This window comes from Cherax quadricarinatus, chromosome 75, assembly GCF_038502225.1.
Source record: "Cherax quadricarinatus isolate ZL_2023a chromosome 75, ASM3850222v1, whole genome shotgun sequence".
In the NCBI taxonomy this organism is placed as follows: domain Eukaryota; kingdom Metazoa; phylum Arthropoda; class Malacostraca; order Decapoda; family Parastacidae; genus Cherax; species Cherax quadricarinatus.
Window position 1 is genome coordinate 1240340 of NC_091366.1, and position 22596 is coordinate 1262935.

The window sequence follows — 22596 nt, forward strand, 5'->3', positions numbered from 1 at the left end:
AAGCTTGAACTGTTATGGGAGCCCTGAAGCTTGAACTGTTATGAGAGCCCTGAAGCTTGAACTGTTATGAGAACCCTGAAACTTGAACTGTTATGGGAGCCCTGAAGCTTGAACTGTTATGAGAGCCCTGAAACTTGAACTGTTATGAGAACCCTGAAGCCTGAACTGTTATGGGAGCCTTGAAGCTTGAACTGGTATGGGGATCCTGAATTATTATAATCAAAGAAGCGCTAAGCCTGAAGATTGAGACACTAATGCAGCATATGGGAATCAGCCCGGATCAGCCGGGCTGTGGCTCGTATGTTGGTTTGCGTGCAGCCAGCAGCAACAGCCTGGTTGATCAGGCTCTGATCCACCAGGAGGCCTGGTCTCAGACCGGGCCGCGGGGGCGTTGACCCCCGGAACTCTCTCCAGGTAAACTCCAGGTAAACAGTGGCTTCATCAGTCCAATACAAAGAGGAAGGCGTAAGGAGAGGAGGAGTATGAGGTAATCAGTCCCTCAACCTGGAGTCGATGTGTTCAGTCCATCAATCTTGTAGAATGTACAGCATAGGGCCGTAGACGTGGCTTATATACTGTAGTGAGGTGAGGTGAAGCAGGCGGAGGCGGGATCATAGTGGTACCATCCACTAGTCGAAGTAGGTCTTGGTCCAAAGGTTGAACAAGTGTTGAAGAATTCTTTGTAACAAGATCCCATGATGCTGCAGTGTCTGACAGTTGTGATGAATGGTTTGAAAAACCGACAAGTTGAAGATTGAGCCACACAGTGGCTTCATCAGTCCAATACAAAGAGGAAGGCGTAAGGAGAGGAGGAGTATGAGGTAATCATACTCCTCCTCTCCTTGGGTAGCCTTGGGTAGGGGTGGTTTTGATAAGGACCTGCCTTGTATGGGCCCGTAGACCTTCCGCAGTGTTCCTCCATTCTTATATTTGTAACTTAAGTATTAAACACTTGCATTGTAGTACATTAACTCCTTAAAAACACTATATATATGGACATACTAATAAGATTCCCACGGTCGTAAGAATATTCCGACGGTCATAAGAATATTCCTACGGTCATAATAATATTCCCAAGGTCACAAGAATATTCCCAAAGTCACATGAATATTCCCACGGTCATAGGAATATTCTCAAGGCCACAAAAATATTCCCACGATCGATCATAATACTCCCACGGTCGTAAAGTTTAGACACTATTCCGCATTCTTTCAAGGCAGCACCTTTCAAGGCAGGTGAAATTGCTGACCTAGAAAATGTACAGAGAACCTTCACGGCGCGCATAACGGAGATAAAACACCTCAATTACTGGGAGCGCTTGAGGTTCCTAAACCTGTATTCCCTGGAACGCAGGCGGGAGAGATACATGATTATATACACCTGGAAAATCCTAGAGGGACTAGTACCGAACTTGCACACGAAAATCACTCACTACGAAAACAAAAGACTTGGCAGACGATGCACCATTCCCCCAATGAAAAGCAGGGGTGTCACTAGCACGTTAAGAGACCATACAATAAGTATCAGGGGCTCGAGACTGTTCAACTGCCTCCCAGCACACATAAGGGGGATTACCAACAGACCCCTGGCAGTCTTCAAGCTGGCACTGGACAAGCACCTAAAGTCAGTTCCTGATCAGCCGGGTTGTGGCTCGTACGTTGGTTTGCGTGCAGCCAGCAGCAACAGCCTGGTTGATCAGGCTCTGATCCACCAGGAGGCCTGGTCACAGACCGGGCCGCGGGGGCGTTGACCCCCGGAACTCTCTCCAGGTAAACTCCAGGTATCTCAAGAGGACATTATTTACACCTGCCAGTAAAGGTCCCATAATATTGTCTGAAGGTCAGGTGATGAACAGTTTAATTTTTATATGAAAACCCGTATATACAAAAGACATGGTTCACCATTACCTTAAAAATATATTCGACAATCACATACACCCCAAAAGATCGATTATATCCCCCCTACTGACGTAAACACTATATATAGAAGCCAAAGAATGAGAACCAAGATAGAGGTCATGACCTTACTGTATCACCGTCACATATATTTGTTGTTAGGTAAGACACATATGCAACAATTAGACAACTTTATTCCGAAACGTTTCGCCTACACAGTAGGCTTCTTCAGTCGAATACAGAAAGTAGGCAGGAACAGTAGAGATGTGAAGATGATGTAATCAGTCCATCACCCTTGAAGTCGTAGAAATTGAGGTTGTCAGTCCCTCAGCCTGGAGCAGTTCAGTTCCATAGTCAGGAACTATCAGATAGTTCCTGACTATAACACATATATTTCTTCAGATATACACATTCCACACACTTGTTCCTAAAGAAACTCCTGAATATACACACACAGCCACGTGCACAATACACACTACCACCCAGTTTAAACTGAACCTCATGAAGGTTGCACGTTCTGGAAACCAACTTTCAACACTACAATGTAATTCATCCAACACGCATTCCACGTACATGCTGAACACCCCCTTCCCCTGAAACTCCAGTGCCTCGGGAACACCCCCTTCCCTCTGAAACTCCAGTGCCTCGGGAACACCCCCTTCCCCTGAAACTCCAGTGCCTCGGGAACACCCCCTTCCCCCCGAAACTCCAGTGCGTTGGGATCGCAACCAAACTCTTTCTCCCCACCCCAGCAGGAGCCACTTAGTCCCCCCAGTACGGGCTCCACCGCGGTCATAAGGCTAACAAACCCCCGACACTATTACGACTCACGACATCGTAACGCCATGATTGCAAACAAACCATACCACGGGCGGGGTTAGAACCCGCGATCAATCACAAAACGCGACGGTCTGGAGTTTTGACTCTCTGATCGCGGGTTCTAACCCCGCCCGTGGTATGGTTTGATGTCCATATCCCTTCCCTCACGAAAAGCCCACATGATATAATGAACAACATAGGTAGCAGCTCTCGCTACTGTATCAGTAGCCCTACTCATGTCCAGACTCGACGCCCTCAATACTGAAACATTCCTAGTACTTGTGTGTGTGTGTGTGTGTACTCGCATAGTTGTACTCACCTAGTTGTGGTTGCAGGGGTAGATTCACAGCTCCTGGCCCCGCCTCTTCACCGGTCGCTACTAGGTCACTCTTCCTGGTTCATGAGCTTTATCATACCTCTTCCTAAATTTATGTATGGATCCTGCCTCCACTACATCACTTCCCAAACTATTCCACTTCCTGACTACTCTGTGACTGAAGAAATACTTCCTAACATCCCTGTGATTCATCTGAGTCTTCAACTTCCAACTGTGTCCCCTTGTTGCTGTGTCCCATCTCTGGAACATCCTGTCTCTGTCCACCTTGTCGATTCCTCTCAGTATTTTATGTGTCGTTATCATATCCCCCCTAACTCTCCTGTCTTCCAATGTCGAGTTGATTTCCCTTAACCTCTCCTCGTAGGACATACCCCTTAGATCCGGGACTAATCTTGTTGCAAACCTTTGCACCTTCTCTAGTTTCCTTATATGCTTGGCTAAGTGTGGGTTCCAAACTTGTGTGTGTGTGTGTGTGTCTCAGTTAATATTTGCACTAATGACTAACTACAGTTGTAGATTAGACGTGTGAATTGCTCATTACTTTATAATGTGTTCATGACTAACCATGTATAGACGTGACGATTCATTACCTTTGTACCTTGCTCAGCTATCAAAACTTTGGGGCCCAGTCCCTGGACCCATTATGTACCTCTGTAATCTTTTGACAGGATGGGTATGGTGTGCATAATAAACATATTAAACTACCTGTCACCAGAATACACGAGCATGCCATCATCACACCCCTCATAACACCCACAGAAGTACACTACATGAGATGTTTACCTGGAGAGAGTTCCGGGGGTCAACGCCCCCGCGGCCCGGTCTGTGACCAGGCCTCCTGGTGGATCAGAGCCTGATCAACCAGGCTGTTACTGCTGGCTGCACGCAAACCAACGTACGAGCCACAGCCCGGCTGATCAGGAACTGACTTTAGGTGCTTGTCCAGTGCCAGCTTGAAGACTGCCAGGGGTCTGTTGGTAATCCCCCTTATGTATGCTGGGAGGCAGTTGAACAGTCTCGGGCCCCTGACACTTATTGTATGGTCTCTTAACGTGCTACTGACACCCCTGCTTTTCATTGGGGGGATGGTGCATCGTCTGCCAAGTCTTTTGCTTTCGTAGTGAGTGATTTTCATGTGCAAGTTCGGTACTAGTCCCTCTAGGATTTTCCAGGTGTATATAATCATGTATCTCTCCCTCCTGCGTTCCAGGGAATACAGGTTCAGTAACCTCAAGCGCTCCCAGTAATTGAGGTGTTTTATCTCCGTTATGCGCGCCGTGAAAGTTCTCTGTACATTTTCTAGGTCAGCAATTTCACCTGCCTTGAAAGGTGCTGTTAGTGTGCAGCAATATTCCAGCCTAGATAGAACAAGTGACCTGAAGAGTGTCATCATGGGCTTGGCATGTAGTCTCATCTACCCCACAAACTCTACAAGCTCCATCCTCCACCACATTCCAATACAATGACAACACTCAATCAGGTAGAAGTCCATGTAAAACTTATACATAACTTTTCGTCCTCTCGAAGAGATGCGTAATTTCTCATACTCCAAATGCTCCCCAGTTATACATAGCATGGTATAAACCTTGGTAATAAATACCGACAAGTTGGTTTAGAAAGACACGTAAGCAAACACTATAACATATTTATTAGAAAACGTTTCGATCCTGGGACCTTGATCACTTCTAACATACAGAGGTAGAAAGACATTATATATATAGGCGGAGAGTGAGATGTGACGCACGTGACCTGAGGAATGTCATAAGAATGGAGGAACACTGTAGAAGGCCTACTGGCCCATGCGAGGCAGGTCCTTATCAAAACAACCTCTACCTATGATGAGGACGGGTAGACGATGAAATCATGTGACTCCTGTGTTGTTGGGTTGGTGCTGCTGAAGTATCATGTATGCCAATGTTTTTGAAATTTTGTAGTTTCCAGTGTCTTCAGTTCCCATCTTTCTTCATCCGAGATTGCAGACTCAAGGCACAAGCTATCCTCAACAAACCGCCCATGGAACAGCCCCCTAAGCAGTTCATAATGCTTCCATGTGGTGATGTTGCCACGAATACTCGCCGGGCACTTGCTATGAGTAACATCAACGTTTCCACCATAAACACATCATCTATCAAAGACCTCACTACGAAACGCAGCCCCACACCTCTAACTTCTACAGCAGGCGTCTACACTATCCCCTGTGGGTTCTGTCCCAAGAAATATGTAGGCGAGACAGGCAGAGATCTTGCAGTCCGCCTGAATGAGCATCGAAATGCTTCTAACAGAGACGATGTAAGGTACGCCTGTGTCCTCCACAGAGACTCCACGGGGCATTTGATGAACTGGAACGAGGCACAACTCTTTCTCACCGAACCAGACCTCAGACGCCGACGGTGCCTAGAAGCCTCACTAATCGACGTCACCGACACTATAGAACGCAACACTGAAAACTACAAAATTTCAAAAACATTGGCATACATGATACTTAGCACCACCAACCCAACAACACAGGAGTCACATGATTTCATCGTCTACCCGTCCTCATCATAGGTAGAGGTTGTTTTGATAAGGACCTGCCTCGCATGGGCCAGTAGGCCTTCTACAGTGTTCCTCCATTCTTATGTTCTTATGACATTCCTCAGGTCACGTGCGTCACATCTCACTCTCCGCCTATATATAATGTCTTTCTACCTCTGTACGTTAGAAGTGATCAAGGTCCCAGGACCGAAACGTTTTCTAATAAATATGTTATAGTGTTTGCTTACGTGTCTCTCTAAATCATACATAGCATATAAAGAAACTACAGGAGCCCTTATATCTCCCATCAACGTTATACTAAACCTTAATCTTAATTTATCCCGGCTCCCTCACCGACATTATCACCCTCAACAACCCTCAACAATCTCGAAAATCTATCCCTCTAAAAGTCGTAAGTAACACAGCATACACTCGCTCAAGACATTCCTCTTTGAATGGCCCTGCTTGCAGCACTGCCCTTTTAAAATAAACGCACAGTACACGTTTTCGAAGATCAAATAACCCCAAGCTTTCCTTTCTCACTGGCAACGGGATGATTTCCTCTCTTAACCATTCACACTTCGAGGATCACAAGACCCTAAAATTTCTACTCTGAATTCGTCGTGTCACCGAGGTAGTTAAGAGGGTACACGGCTGCTACATAACATGCCTTACTGTACAGGAGGGTGTTTACAGTAAAGGTTGGTATAAACCTTGGTAATAAATACCGACAAGTTGGTTTAGAAAGACACGTAAGCAAACACTATAACATATTTATTAGAAAACGTTTCGGTCCTGGGACCTTGATCACTTCTAACATACAGAGGTAGAAAGACATTATATATATAGGCGGAGAGTGAGATGTGACGCACGTGACCTGAGGAATGTCATAAGAACATAAGAATGGAGGAACACTGTAGAAGGCCTACTGGCCCATGCGAGGCAGGTCCTTATCAAAACAACCTCTGCCTATGATGAGGACGAGTAGACGATGAAATCATGTGACTCCTGTGTTGTTGGGTTGGTGCTGCTTAAGTATCATGTATGCCAATGTTTTTGAAATTTTGTAGTTTCCAGTGTTGCGTTCTATAGTGTCGGTGACGGTGATTAGTGAGGCTTCTAGGCACCGTCGGCGTCTGAGGTCTGGTTCGGTGAGAACGAGTTGTGCCTCGTTCCAGTTCATCAAATGCCCCGTGGAGTCTCTGTGGAGGACACAGGCGTACCTTACATCGTCTCTGTTAGAGGCATTTCGATGCTCATTCAGGCGGACTGCAAGATCTCTGCCTGTCTCGCCTACATATTTCTTGGGACAGACTTAAGAAATCGTAATGACACGATTGCAAATAAACCATACCCCCGGCCGGGATTGAACCCGCGGTCATAGAGTCTCAAAACTCCAGCCCGTCGCGTTAGCCACTAGACCAGCTAGCCACGATAAGATTCATCCAACTAGGTTTTCTTGGGACAGAACCCACAGGGGATAGTGTAGACGCCTGCTGTAGAAGTTAGAGGTGTGGGGCTGCGTTTAGTAGTGAGGTCTTTGATAGAGGATGTGTTTATGGTGGAAACGTTGATGTTACTCATAGCAAGTGCCCGGCGAGTATTCGTGGCAACATCGCCACATGGGAGTACTATGAACTGTTTAGGGGGCTGTTCCATGGGCGGTTTGTTGAGGATAGCTTGTGCCTTGAGTCTGCAATCTCGGATGAAGAAAGATGGGAACTGAAGACGTGTAAAGGCTTGTGTTATGTAAGTGCATTCTTCTTCTAGAAAACAAGGGCTGGAGATGCGAAGAGCTCTCAAGAAGAAGCCAATGAGGACTCCTCTCTTAGTGCGGGTATCTTGGTGTGAATAAAAGTGTATAAGATCGTCCTTGTTGGTAGGTTTTCTATACACTTTGAAGAGAAGTTTGTCACTGTCGGGAGATCTGCACAGTAGAACGTCGAGGAAAGGAAGTTTGCCATCATTTTCGAGTTCAAGTGTAAACTTTATTGATGGTTCAACTGCATTGATCTTGTTGAGAAGGGCCTGGATATTGAGACGTCTTGGATAGAAAACCAATATATCATCAACGTATCTTAGCCAGGTAACGGTGTTGGGAATGAGGGTGCTGAATTTCTCTGTCTCCAAGTTTTCCATGAAGAGGTTGGCAAGCACAGCACTGAGCGGGCTGCCCATTGCCATCCCAAAGCATTGTTTGTAACAGTTGTCCTGATACTTGAAGAAGTTGAAATTAACACACAGTTCCACTAGATTGATGAAATCTAGAAGAGGTAAAGGGAGGTCGTGGTTTTCAGTGAGCCTCTGTCTCAGAATGTTGATTGCAGCGTCAGTAGGAACGTTGGTAAAGAGGGCTGTGACATCGAAGGAAGCCATGCTTTTGTTTTTGTTTTTGTTAGAAGTGATCAAGGTCCCAGGACCGAAACGTTTTCTAATAAATATGTTATAGTGTTTGCTTACGTGTCTTTCTAAACCAACAAAGAGGAAGGCGTAAGGAGAGGAGGAGAATGAGGTAATCAGTCCCTCAACCTGGAGTCGATGTGTTCAGTCCATCAATCTTGTAGAATGTACAGCATAGGGCCGTAGACGTGGCTTATATACTGTAGTGAGGTGACGTGAAGCAGGTGCAGGCGGGGTCATAGTAGTACCATCCACTAGTCGAAGTAGGTCATCGTCCAAAGGTTGAACAAGTGTTGAAAAATTCTTTGTAACAAGATCCCATGATGCTGCAGTGTCTGACAGTTGTGGCGAATGGTTTGAAAAACCGACAAGTTGAAGATTGAGACACTTATGCAGCATATGGGAATCTTTATTCAGGAAACGTTTCGCAACACAGTGGCTTCATCAGTCCAATACAAAGAGGAAAGCGTAACGAGTGTTAAATAATACGACCGGAGTCCTTGTAATCGATTAACAATGCTATTCTCATCTCTCCGAATTTGCCACCCTCGCCTCCTCTCTATTACCCACATACACAATCCCACTGATCGTTAATGATGGCTCCACATTCATCGTTAATGAGAAACCCCAGTCCCTACGGTGTTCCCACTCATCAAGACTCAATATCTTAGATTTATCTACGTTCACTTCTGTACCCGACCCCATCCCAAACTTTCCCACTTCCCTTTCCAGTGCTGGTTCACTAATAATGTTGTGTCATCTACACATCCCACAATCACTGGATAAACTCTCCTACCCACACTCATCCTACCACCAAAAACTCTCACCAGGCAGGTGAAATTGCTGACCTAAAAAGTGTACAGAGAACCTTCACGGTACACACAACTGCGATAAAACACTACAATTACCGGAAACTCTTGAAGTTCATCAACCTGTACTCCTTAGAACGCAGGAGGGAGAGATACATGATTATATACACTTGGAAAATCCTAGATGGATTAGTACCAAACTTGCACACGAAAATCACTCCCTGTGAAAGCAATAGACTTGGCAGGAGATGCAATATTCCCCCAGTGAAAAGCAGAGGCGCCACTAGCACGCTAAGAGACAACACAATAAGTATCCGGGGCCCAAGACTATTCAACTGCCTCCCATCATACATAAGGGAGATCACCAATAGACCTCTGGCTGTCTTCAAGAAGGCACTGGACAGGCACCTAAAGTCAGTACCTGACCAGCCAGGCTGTGGTTCATACAACGGGTTGCGTGTGGCCCTGATCCACCATGAGGCCTGGTCTCAGACCGGGCCGCGGGGGCGTTGACCCCCGAAACCCTCTCCAGGTACTCAAGGCTACGCCGTAAAGATCTTCGTCCGCTATGCCATAAGTATCTCGAATGATGGTGGGAAGTACATGTAGTACGTTTGCAACATCCGTAGTAACAGCTTCCTTCAGCAATTCAATCCCAACTGTGTTGACACATTTCCTCAATTCCGTGGCCATTATGCTCACGGGCAACCACTCGGAAATGCTGGAGGAACTCGAACAGCAGGTCCACCCAAGCCGCTGTCTAGGCGGCGAATGTATTGAATTACACTATACTATTAATATTATTAAAAAAAACTCATACAGTAGACCCAGATTTTTTAAGCAGTGTGGACTAAAGTGGTTTCTGGGGCCCCTTTGGGATTAGGGGCCCTGAAGCTTAACCTTTATTAGGTTCATAGTAGATCCGTCCATGAGGTTACTGAGTAGGATTTTTTATATGTACACAAAGTGAAGTAGCTAAATGAAAAAAAATACAATTTTAAGGATGTGTTAATACATTAAACTGATTCAGTGATCATATGATCTTAGTCTTCTCATTATCTAGAAGCCATAATTATGACCATCTTGGTATTTCTTAAGCAGTTTCAAACTGACTCGATGTCTTCAGGCTATGGAAGGCTTATAAGAGATGATGAAAGAGGACGTTAACTAGGCTTCACCAGAAGATAAGGGATATGACCATCACTCACGGAAGTGCACCATTAGTCTTTTCATTTAGATCACTAAATGGTGTTATTAGAAAAGAAATTCATATTACCATTTGCTATTTAATTACTGTAGAAGGATCACACTGCAACACCTGCCTGACACCTAGACCCTACACTGACCTGGAGTTTACCTGGAGAGAGTTCAGGGGGTCAAAGCCCCCTGGTCACAGACCGGGCCGAGGGGGTGTTGACCCCTGGAACTCTCTCCAGGTAAACTCCAGGTCAGTGTAGGGTCTAGGTGTCAGACAGGTGTTGCGGTGTGATCCTTCTACAGTAATTAAATGGCAAATGGTGATATGAATGTCTTTTCTAATAACACAAGTTAGTGATCTAAATGAAAAGACTAATGGTGCACTTCCATGAGTGATGGTCATATCCCTTATGTACAATAATTATATTCTGTGTGCTCAGCAACACTAATCATACAGTCCACACCCGTGGCCTGGTGGCTAAAGCTCCCGCTTCACACACGGAGGGCCCGGGTTCGATTCCCGGCGGGTGGAAACATTTCGACACGTTTCCTTACACCTGTTGTCCTGTTCACCTAGCAGCAAATAGGTACCTGGGTGTTAGTCGACTGGTGTGGGTCGCATCCTGGGGGACAAGATTAAGGACCCCAATGGAAATAAGTTAGACAGTCCTCGATGACGCACTGACTTTCTTGGGTTATCCTGGGTGGCTAACCCTCCGGGGTTAAAAATCCGAACGAAATCTTATCTTATCTTAACTTTAATTTACCGTAATTCTTAATTTAATGTTAGATCTAGCTTTTTGTGCCAGTGTTGATGAAGTGGACATTAAGGGTTAGTTCTGTGACGTACTCTGACTTAAGTCCCACTTACCTCACCCAAATTACTTGCCTGTAATTTGCTCATGTAATACAGTAATTATAATAATTCACAGAAGCCTAATTAATAATAATAATCTTAATTTCTACAAGGTATACAGACCATAGCTGACATCAATGACATACTATTATATAGAAAGTCCCTTGTTATGCTGAGCATTTCCCGCAGATTAGGTCAATGCTGTCCCCAGGATGCCACCCATACTAGTCGACTAACACCCAGGTACCTACTTACTACTAGGTGAACAGTGACAGCAGGTGTAAGGTGACTAACACCCTGGTACCTACTTACTGCTAGGTGAACAGTGACAGCAGGTGTAAGGTGACTAACACCCTGGTACCTACTTACTGCTAGGTGAACAGTGACAGCAGGTGTAAGGTGACTAACACTCAGGTACCTACCTACTGCTAGGTGAGCAGAGACAGTAGCAAGTGCCTTAAGGAAACACACCCCAGTGTTTCCACCCTCTCCGGGGATCGAACCACATAACAAAGCACATTTTGTTGCAGGTGTACAAGATGGTGGACATCAGTGCGTTGAGAGACTCAATAGTGGGCGCCACAACCAATTTTTTACTGCCAATATTACGTCTGCTGTTGTTGACTGTCTTACCGGAGGCTGGCAAAGATCTCTTCGAGATAAATGGACCTCTGGCTGCTGACTATGACTTTATAATAGGTAAGATTATTGCTTTTGTTGACTTCTTAGTGGTCTAATTATTCGCTTTTTAATATTGATTAGATTGTTGTTTGGGTATTTTTGTTTATTCTTCTCTTCTTATTATTATTAAACAGGACAGAACTTGACACAGTGGATCAAACAGTAAGGAACTTGACACAGTGGATCAAACAGTAAGGAACTTGACACAGTGGATCAAACAGTAAGGAACTTGACACAGTGGATCAAACAGTAAGGAACTTGACAGAGTGGATCAAACAGTAAGGAACTTGACACAGTGGATCAAACAGTAAGGAACTTGACACAGTGGATCAAACAGTAAGGAACTTGACACAGTGGATCAAACAGGAAGGAACTTGACACGGTGGATCAAACAGTAAGGAACTAAGTGACACAGTGGATCAAACAGGACAGAACTTGACACAATGGATCAAACAGTAAGGAACTTGACACAGTGGATCAAACAGGACAGAACTTGACACAGTGGATCAGACAGTAAGGAACTAAGTGACACAGTGGATCAAACAGGACAGAACTTGACACAGTGGATCAAACAGTAAGGAACTTGACACAGTGGATCAAACAGTAAGGAACTTGACACAGTGGATCAAACAGTAAGGAACTTGACACAGTGGATCAAACAGTAAGGAACTTGACACAGTGGATCAAACAGGAAGGAACTTGACACGGTGGATCAAACAGTAAGGAACTAAGTGACACAGTGGATCAAACAGGACAGAACTTGACACAATGGATCAAACAGTAAGGAACTTGACACAGTGGATCAAACAGGACAGAACTTGACACAGTGGATCAGACAGTAAGGAACTAAGTGACACAGTGGATCAAACAGGACAGAACTTGACACAGTGGATCAAACAGGAAGGAACTTGACACAGTGGATCAAACTGGAAGGAACTTGACACAGTGGATCAAACAGGAAGGAACTTGACACAGTGGATCAAACAGGAAGGAACTTGACACACTGGATCAAACAAGACAGAACTTGACACAGTGGATCAAACAGGAAGGAACTTGACACAGTGGATCAAATAGGAAGGAACTTGACACACTGGATCAAACAGGAAGGAACTTGACACACTGGATCAAACAGGAAGGAACTTGACACAGTGGATCAAACAGGAAGGAACTTGACACAGTGGATCAAACAGGAAGGAACTTGACACACTTGATCAAACAGGAAGGAACTTGACACAGTGGATCAAACAGGAAGGAACTTGACACACTGGATCAAACAGGAAGGAACTTGACACACTGGATCAAACAGGAAGGAAATTGACACACTGGATCAAACAGGAAGGAACTTGACACAGTGGATCAAACAGGAAGGAACTTGACACAGTGGATCAAACAGGACGGAACTTGACACAGTGGATCAAACAGGAAGGAACTTGACACACTGAATCAAACAGGAAGGAACTTGACACAGTGGATCAAACAGGAAGGAACTTGACACAGTGGATCAAACAGGAAGGAACTTGACACAGTGGATCAAACGGGAAGGAACTTGACACACTGGATCAAACAGGAAGGAACTTGACACACTGGATCAAACAGGAAGGAACTTGATACACTGGATCAAACAGGAAGGAACTTGACACACTGGATCAAACAGGAAGGAACTTGACACACTGGATCAAACAGGAAGGAACTTGACACAGTGGATCAAACAGGACAGAACTTGACACAGTGTTAAACAGCTGTTAAAAATTGAGCACTGTCTGGAAAATATTCCAGCTCCTGCACCCAACATCTTGCTCCTGGGGGATTTCAACTTAAGGCACCTAAAATGGAGGAATATAGCAAATAATATTGTTGCAGTAATAACACCAGGAGGCAGCTCTGATGAAAACTCACACTCACACGAGCTTTTAAATCTCTCCACAAAATTCAACTTAAACCAGGAAATAATAGAGCCTACTAGACTGGAGAATACACTAGACCTCATCTTCACTAACAATGATGATCTGATAAGAAATGTCACCATATCAAAAACAATATACTCAGATCACAACATAATCTGGGAGCGCTTGAGGTTATTAAAACTGTATTCCCTGGAACGCAGGCGGGAGAGATACATGATTATATACACCTGGAAAATCCTAGAGGGACTAGTACCGAACTTGCACACGAAAATCACTCACTACGAAAGCAAAAGACTTGGCAGATGATGCAACATCCCCCCCAATGAAAAGCAGGGGTGTCACTAGCACGTTAAGAGACCATACAATAAGTGTCAGGGGCCCGAGACTGTTCAACTGCCTCCCAGCATACATAAGGGGGATTACCAACAGACCCCTGGCAGTCTTCAAGCTGGCACTGGACAAGCACCTAAAGTCGGTTCCTGACCAGCCGGGCTGTGGCTCGTACGTTGGTTTGCGGGCAGCCAGCAGTAACAGCCTGGTTGATCAGGCCCTGATCCACCATGAGGCCTGGTCACAGACCGGGCCGCGGGGGCGTTGACCCCCGGAACTCTCTCCAGGTAAACTCTAGGTAAACCCAGTATACTTCCCACAGTAAGCAGAACCTGGAGTTTACCTGGAGAGAGTTCCGGGGGTCAACGCCCCTGCGGCCCGGTCTGTGACCAGGCCTCCTGGTGGATCAGAGCCTGATCAACCAGGCTGTTGCTGCTGGCTGCACGCAAACCAACGTACGAGCCACAGCCCGGCTGGTCAGTATACTTCCCACAGTGGGTGGAACCCAGTATACTTCCCACAGTGAGCAGAACCCAGTATTCTTCCCACAGTGAGTGGAAACCAGTATACTTCCCACAGTGAGTGGAACCCAGTATACTTCCCACAGTGAGTGGAACCCAGTATACTTCCCACAGTGAGTGGAACCCAGTATACTTCCCACAGCGAGTGGAACCCAGTATACTTCCCACAGTGAGTGGAACCCAGTATACTTCCCACAGTGAGTGGAACCCAGTATACTTCCCACAGTGAGTGGAACCCAGTAGACTTCCCACAGTGAGTGGAACCCAGTATACTTCCCACAGTGAGTGGAACCCAGTATACTTCCCACAGTGAGTGGAACCCAGTATACTTCCCATAGTGGGTGGAACCCAGTTTACTTCCCACAGTGGGTGGAACCCAGTATACTTCCCACAGTGAGTGGAACCCAGTATACTTCCCACAGTGAGCAGAACCCAGTATACTTCCCACAGTGGGTGGAACCCAGTATACTTCCCACAGTGAGTGGAACCCAGTATACTTCCCACAGTGGGTTTAACCCAGTATACTTCCCACAGTGAGTGGAACCCAGTATACTTCCCACAGTGAGCAGAACCCAGTATACTTCCCACAGTGAGTGGAACCCAGTATACTTCCCACAGTGAGTGGAACCCAGTATACTTCCCACAGTGAGTGGAACCCAGTATACTTCCCACAGTGGGTGGAAACCAGTATACTTCCCACAGTGAGTGGAACCCAGTATACTTCCCGCAGTGAGTGGAACCCAGTATACTTCCCACAGTGGGTGGAACCCAGTATACTTCCCACAGTGGGTGGAACCCAGTATACTTCTCACAGTGAATGGAACTAACCCAGTATACTTCCCACAGTGGGTGGAACCCAGTATACTTCCCACAGTGCTTATTCCTCTAAGAAAAAGGAGGAGTAGATGTAAAATAGAAAGAGACAGGTGCTCCCTTTACAGGCGACGGAAAAGAATAACAGAGCGGCTAAAAGAGGTCAATATATCTGAAATGCGCAGGGAGACACTGGTCAGAGAAATAGCAAGCATCGAACTTAAGCTAAAAGAATCCTTTAGGAGTCAGGAATCGCGGGAAGAACTAAAAGCCATAAATGAAATCGAAAGAAACCCAAAGTATTTCTTCTCCTATGCCAAATCAAAATCGAGAACAACGTCCAGTATTGGGCCCCTACTTAAACAAGATGGGTCCTACACAGATGACAGCAAGGAAATGAGTGAGCTACTCAAGTCCCAATATGACTCAGTTTTTAGCAAGCCGCTAACCAGACTGAGAGTCGAAGATCAAAATGAATTTTTTATGAGAGAGCCACAAAATTTGATTAACACAAGCCTATCCGATGTTATCCTGACGCCAAATGACTTCGAACAGGCGATAAATGACATGCCCATGCACTCTGCCCCAGGGCCAGACTCATGGAACTCTGTGTTCATCAAGAACTGCAAGAAGCCCCTATCACGAGCCTTTTCCATCCTATGGAGAGGGAGCATGGACACGGGGGTCGTCCCTCAGTTACTAAAAACAACAGACATAGCCCCACTCCACAAAGGGGGCAGTAAAGCAACAGCAAAGAACTACAGACCAATAGCACTAACATCCCATATCATAAAAATCTTTGAAAGGGTCCTAAGAAGCAAGATCACCACCCATCTAGAAACCCATCAGTTACACAACCCAGGGCAACATGGGTTTAGAACAGGTCGCTCCTGTCTGTCTCAACTACTGGATCACTACGACAAGGTCCTAAATGCACTAGAAGACAAAAAGAATGCAGATGTAATATATACAGACTTTGCAAAAGCCTTCGACAAGTGTGACCATGGCGTAATAGCGCACAAAATGCGTGCTAAAGGAATAACAGGAAAAGTCGGTCGATGGATCTATAATTTCCTCACTAACAGAACACAGAGAGTAGTCGTCAACAGAGTAAAGTCCGAGGCAGCTACGGTGAAAAGCTCTGTTCCACAAGGCACAGTACTAGCTCCCATCTTGTTCCTCATCCTCATATCCGACATAGACAAGGATGTCAGCCACAGCACCGTGTCTTCCTTTGCAGATGACACCCGAATCTGCATGACAGTGTCTTCCATTGCAGACACTGCAAGGCTCCAGGCGGACATCAACCAAATCTTTCAGTGGGCTGCAGAAAACAATATGAAGTTCAACGATGAGAAATTTCAATTACTCAGATATGGTAAACATGAGGAAATTAAATCTTCATCAGAGTACAAAACAAATTCTGGCCACAAAATAGAGCGAAACACCAACGTCAAAGACCTGGGAGTGATTATGTCGGAGGATCTCACCTTCAAGGACCATAACATTGTATCAATCGCATCTGCTAGAAAAATGACAGGATGGATAATGAGAACCTTCAAAACTAGGGAGGCCAAGCCCATGATGACACTCTTCAGGTCACTTGTTCTATCTAGGCTGGAATATTGCTGCACTCTAACAGCACCTTTCAAGGCAGGTGAAATTGCCGACCTAGAAAATGTACAGAGAACTTTCACGGCGCGCATAACGGAGATAAAACACCTCAATTACTGGGAGCGCTTGAGGTTTCTAAACCTGTATTCCCTGGAACGCAGGAGGGAGAGATACATGATTATATACACCTGGAAAATCCTAGAGGGACTAGTACCGAACTTGCACACGAAAATCACTCACTACGAAAGCAAAAGACTTGGCAGACGATGCACCATCCCCCCAATGAAAAGCAGGGGTGTCACTAGCACGTTAAGAGACCATACAATAAGTGTCAGGGGCCCGAGACTGTTCAACTGCCTCCCAGCACACATAAGGGGGATTACCAACAGACCCCTGGCAGTCTTCAAGCTGGCACTGGACAAGCACCTAAAGTCAGTTCCTGATCAGCCGGGCTGTGGCTCGTACGTTGGTTTGCGTGCAGCCAGCAGCAACAGCCTGGTTGATCAAGCGCTGATCCACCAGGAGGCCTGGTCACAGACCGGGCCGCGGGGGCGTTGACCCCCGAAACTCTCTCCAGGTAAACTTCAGGTAAACAGTGAGTGGAACCCAGTATACTTCCCACAGTGAGTGGAACCCAGTATATTTCCCACAGTGAGTGGAACCCAGTATACTTCCCACAGTGAGTGGAACCCTGTATATTTCCCACAGTGGGTGGAAACCAGTATACTTCCCACAGTGAGTGGAACCCAGTATACTTCCCGCAGTGAGTGGAACCCAGCATACTTCCCACAGTGGGTGGAACCCAGTATACTTCCCACAGTGGGTGGAACCCAGTATACTTCTCACAGTGAATGGAACTAACCCAGTATACTTCCCACAGTGAATGGAACTAACTATCCCAGTATACTTCCCACAGTGGGTGGAACTAACCCAGTATACTTCCCACAGTGGGTGGAACCCAGTATACTTCCCACAGTGAGTGGAACTCAGTATACTTCCCACAGTGAGTGGAACCCAGTATATTTCCCACAGTGAGTGGAACCCAGTATATTTCCCACAGTGGGTGGAAACCAGTATATTTCCCACAGTGAGTGGAACTAACTATCCCAGTATACTTCCCACAGTGAATGGAACTAACCCAGCATACTTTCCACAGTGGGTGGAACTAACCCAGTATACTTCCCACAGTGGGTGGAACCCAGTATACTTCCCACAGTGGGTGGAACCCAGTATACTTCTCACAGTGAATGGAACTAACCCAGTATACTTCCCACAGTGGGTGGAACCCAGTATACTTCCCACAGTGAGTGGAACCCAGTATACTTCCCACAGTGAGTGGAACCCAGTATATTTCCCACAGTGAGTGGAACCCAGTATACTTCCCACAGTGAGTGGAACCCAGTATATTTCCCACAGTGGGTGGAAACCAGTATATTTCCCACAGTGAGTGGAACCCAGTATACTTCCCACAGTGAGTGGAACCCAGTATACTTCCCACAGTGGGTGGAACCCAGTATACTTCCCACAGTGGGTGGAACCCAGTATACTTCTCACAGTGAATGGAACTAACCCAGTATACTTCCCACAGTGAATGGAACTAACTATCCCAGTATACTTCCCACAGTGGGTGGAACTAACCCAGTATACTTCCCACAGTGAATGGAACTAACCCAGCATACTTCCCACAGTGGGTGGAACTAACCTGGAGTTTACCTGGAGAGACTTCCGGGGGTCAACGCCCCCGCGACCCGGTCTGTGACCAGGCCTCCTGGTGGATCAGAGCCTGATCAACCAGGCTGTTGCTGCTGGCTGCACGCAAACCAACGTACGAGCCACAGCCCGGCTAATCAGGAACTGACTTTAGGTGTTTGTCCAGTGCCAGCTTGAAGACTGCCAGGGGTCTGTTGGTAATCCCCCTTATGTGTGCTGGGAGGCAGTTGAACAGTCTCGGGCCCCTGACACTTATTGTATGGTCTCTTAACGTGCTAGTGACACCCCTGCTTTTCATTGGGGGGATGTTGCATCGTCTGCCAAGTCTTTTGCTCTCGTAGTGAGTGATTTTCATGTGCAAGTTCGGCACTAGTCCCTCTAGGATTTTCCAGGTGTATATAATCATGTATCTCTCCCTCCTGCGTTCCAGGGAATACAGGTTTAGGAACCTCAAGCGCTCCCAGTAATTGAGGTGTTTTATCTCCGTTATGCGCGCCGTGAAAGTTCTCTCTACATTTTCTAGGTCGGCAATTTCACCTGCCTTGAAAGGTGCTGTTAGTGTGCAGCAATATTCCAGCCTAGATAGAACAAGTGACCTGAAGAGTGTCATCATGGGCTTGGCCTCCCTAGTTTTGAAGGTTCTCATTATCCATCCTGTCATTTTTCTAGCAGATGCGATTGATACAATGTTATGGTCCTTGAAGGTGAGATCCTCCGACATGATCACTCCCAGGTCTTTGACGTTGGTGTTTCGCTCTATTTTGTGGCCAGAATTTGTTTTGTACTCTGATGAAGATTTAATTTCCTCATGTTTACCATATCTGAGTAATTGAAATTTCTCATCGTTGAACTTCATATTGTTTTCTGCAGCCCACTGAAAGATTTGGTTGATGTCCGCCTGGAGCCTTGCAGTGTCTGCAATGGAAGACACTGTCATGCAGATTCGGGTGTCATCTGCAAAGGAAGACACGGTGCTGTGGCTGACATCCTTGTCTATGTCGGATATGAGGATGAGGAACAAGATGGGAGCTAGTACTGTGCCTTGTGGAACAGAGCTTTTCACCCTAGCTGCCTCGGACTTTACTCTGTTGACGACTACTCTCTGTGTTCTGTTAGTGAGGAAATTATAGATCCATCGACCGACTTTTCCTGTTATTCCTTTAGCACGCATTTTGTGCGCTATTACGCCATGGTCACACTTGTCGAAGGCTTTTGCAAAGTCTGTATATATTACATCTGCATTCTTTTTGTCTTCTAGTGCATTTAGGACCTTGTCGTAGTGATCCAGTAGTTGAGACAGACAGGAGCGACCTGTTCTAAACCCATGTTGCCCTGGGTTGTGTAACTGATGGGTTTCTAGATGGGTGGTGATCTTGCTTCTTAGGACCCTTTCAAAGATTTTTATGATATGGGATGTTAGTGCTATCGGTCTGTAGTTCTTTGCTGTTGCTTTACTGCCCCCTTTGTGGAGTGGGGCTATGTCTGTTGTTTTTAGTAACTGTGGGACGACCCCCGTGTCCATGCTCCCTCTCCACAGGATGGAAAAGGCTCGTGATAGGGGCTTCTTGCAGTTCTTGATGAACACAGTGGGTGGACTAACTAACTCAATATACTTGCCCACAGTGGGTAGACTAACTAACCCAATATACTCCCCACAGTGGGTGGACTAACTAGCCCAATATACTTCCCCACAGTGGGTTGACTAACCCAATATACTCCCCACAGTGGGTGGACTAACTAACCCAATATACTTCCCCACAGTGGGTTGACTAACCCAATATACTTCCCCACAGTGGGTGAACTAACTAATACAGTATACTTCCCACAGTGGGTGGACTAACTAACCCAATATACTTTCATATTCAAATTCAAAGTTTATTCTCTATAAGGATTACAATGCTGAGTTTACAGAAATTTGGTTATTGTTTGGTTTACATGTAGTAAAATTGTGATTACAGAGTGTACCACTAGAACGCTTAGCATGGCTAGGCATTTCGGGCATACTTAGTTTTATTCTTAATTGTAAAATATTACAAATTATGAGGTAAGTTGGTATTATGGCTAAGTGACTAAATACTAGTTTGTGAGTTTAGCAATGTGAATGCTTTTGTTTTGGCACAGTACATAGTTTCAGTATTGGAGTATCACAGGATTCATTATTTTAAGACTGAGATTAATATTTCCGTTTATGGTCAAATGAGTGAGTGAGTGTAAGTGTGAACCACCAGGTGGTATTCGTGTAGTTAGTTGACGGGGTGTATCAGGGAGATAAGATGTTTTCTAATGGTAGTTTTGAAGGTGATGAATGTGTCTGCAGTTCTAGAGTTCTCAGGTAGGGTATTCCAGATTTTAGGGCCTTTGACATACATTGAATTTTTGTAAAGGTTTAGTCGGACACGGGGAATGTCGTAGAGATGTTTGTGTCTGGTGTTATGCCTGTGGGTTCTGTCACAACTATCAAGAAAGCGTTTTAGGTCAAGGCTGATATTAGAGTTTAAGGCCCTGTAGATATAGATTGCACAGTAGTAAGTGTGGATGTACTGAACTGGGAGCAAGTTTAGATCTATGAAGAGTGGGGGGTGTGTTGCCAGGGATGGGATTTAGTGATTATTCTTACTGCAGCTTTTTGTTGGGTTATTATTGGCTTTAGGTGTGTTGCTGCAGTTGATCCCCAAGCACAAATAGCATAGGTGAGGTATGGATAAATAAGTGAGTGGTATAGTGTGAGAAGGGCATTTTGCGGCACGTAGTATCGTATCTTGGAGAGGATCCCAACCGTTTTGGATACTTTTTTGGCTATATGCTGGATATGGGTGCTGAAATTCAGGTTGTTGTCAAGGTATAAGCCTAGGAATTTTCCCCCATAATTTCTGGTAATTAGAGTGTTGTCAATCTTAATGTTAATTTGTGCATCTCCTGCTCTGCTACCAAACATAATATAGTAGGTTTTGTCAGTGTTAAGCGTAAGTTTATTGGCTGTCATCCAAGTCGATATTTTGATCAGCTCCTCGTTAACAATGGTGTTGAGGGTGGCAAAATTAGGGTGAGAGATGACATAAGTCATGTCGTCAGCAAAGAGAATGGGTTTCAGGTGTTGGGATACGTATGGAAGGTCATTGATGTATATGAGGAAGAGCAGGGGACCAAGGACACTTCCCTGTGGAACTCCAGTATCAAGTGGCCGTGTTGCTGATGCTGTGTCTTTAATGGTGACGTACTGATACCTATTAGTAATGTAAGATTTGAAATAAGCAAGCGCATGGCCTCTTATACCGTAATGATCAAGTTTGTGAAGTAGGATGTCGTGGTCTACTGTGTCAAAAGCTTTTCTTAGGTCAATAAAAATTCCTAGTGGATATTCCTTATTTTCCAATGCTGTGTAAAGCAGGTCTAGCATTTTTATGATTGCATCATTAGTGCTTTTATTTTTCCTGAATCCAAACTGGCAGGGGTTGAGTATGTTTTGTGCTGTTATAAATGAATATAGTCTCCTGTGCACGAGTTTCTCAAAGATTTTGGATAGCAATGGTAAGTTAGATATTGGCCTATAGTTGTTTAAGTCTGTAGGGTCACCACCTTTATGTATTGGTGTAACCCTTGCCATCTTGAGTAGTTTCGGGAAGGTGCTAGTTTCTAGTGACTTGTTAAAAAGTAATGAAATAGCATGCGAAAGGACATGGGCCGCTTGCTTGTACAGTAATGGTGGGACATGAGACAGATTCCCCGAGTTATTTTTAAGTGACTTTATAATCTCAATGACTTCCTAGGGCTCAGTTGGTGCAAGATAGAAGGAATTAGGGAAATTTCCATCTAGGTAGTCCCCGGCATGGGCATTGGTATGTGGGATTTTACTGGCGAGATTAGATCCTATGGTTGAGAAGAAGTCGTTTATCTTGTTAGCTGTGTCAGTGGGATGTAGTGGTGTTTCATTAGGTTTAGTTAGGACAATATTCTTGCCCACAGTGGGTGGACTAACCCAATATACTTGCCTACAGTGGGTGAACTAACCCAATATACTTCCCCACAGTGGGTGGACTAACTAATACAGTATACTTCCCACAGTGGGTGGACTAACTAACCCAATATACTTCCCCACAGTGGGTGGACTAACTAACCCAATATACTTCCCCACAGTGGGTGGACTAACTAACCCAATATACTTCCCCACAGTGGGTGGCTAACTAACCCAATATACT

The 22596-nt window shown here is 45.4% G+C and overlaps 1 protein-coding gene across 4 annotated transcripts in view; it reads left to right on the forward strand.

Annotated features, from left to right (window-relative positions):
• LOC128705625 (glucose dehydrogenase [FAD, quinone]) overlaps positions 1 to 22596 on the forward strand; it is a 73355-nt gene that overhangs the window by 16315 nt on the left and 34444 nt on the right. For 2 of the 4 annotated variants that reach the window (XR_011394104.1, XM_070100870.1), the window contains exon 2: positions 11358 to 11526. Coding sequence is in view for 1 of the 4 variants with exons in the window: in XM_070100870.1 (XP_069956971.1) it covers positions 11367 to 11526 (160 nt within the window). In the remaining 3 variants the exon portion in view is untranslated. Of the gene's footprint in view, positions 1 to 11357; positions 11527 to 21474; positions 21636 to 22596 lie in introns of those variants that run through there. The other 2 variants (XM_070100871.1, XM_070100872.1) reach the window with 2 other exon arrangements.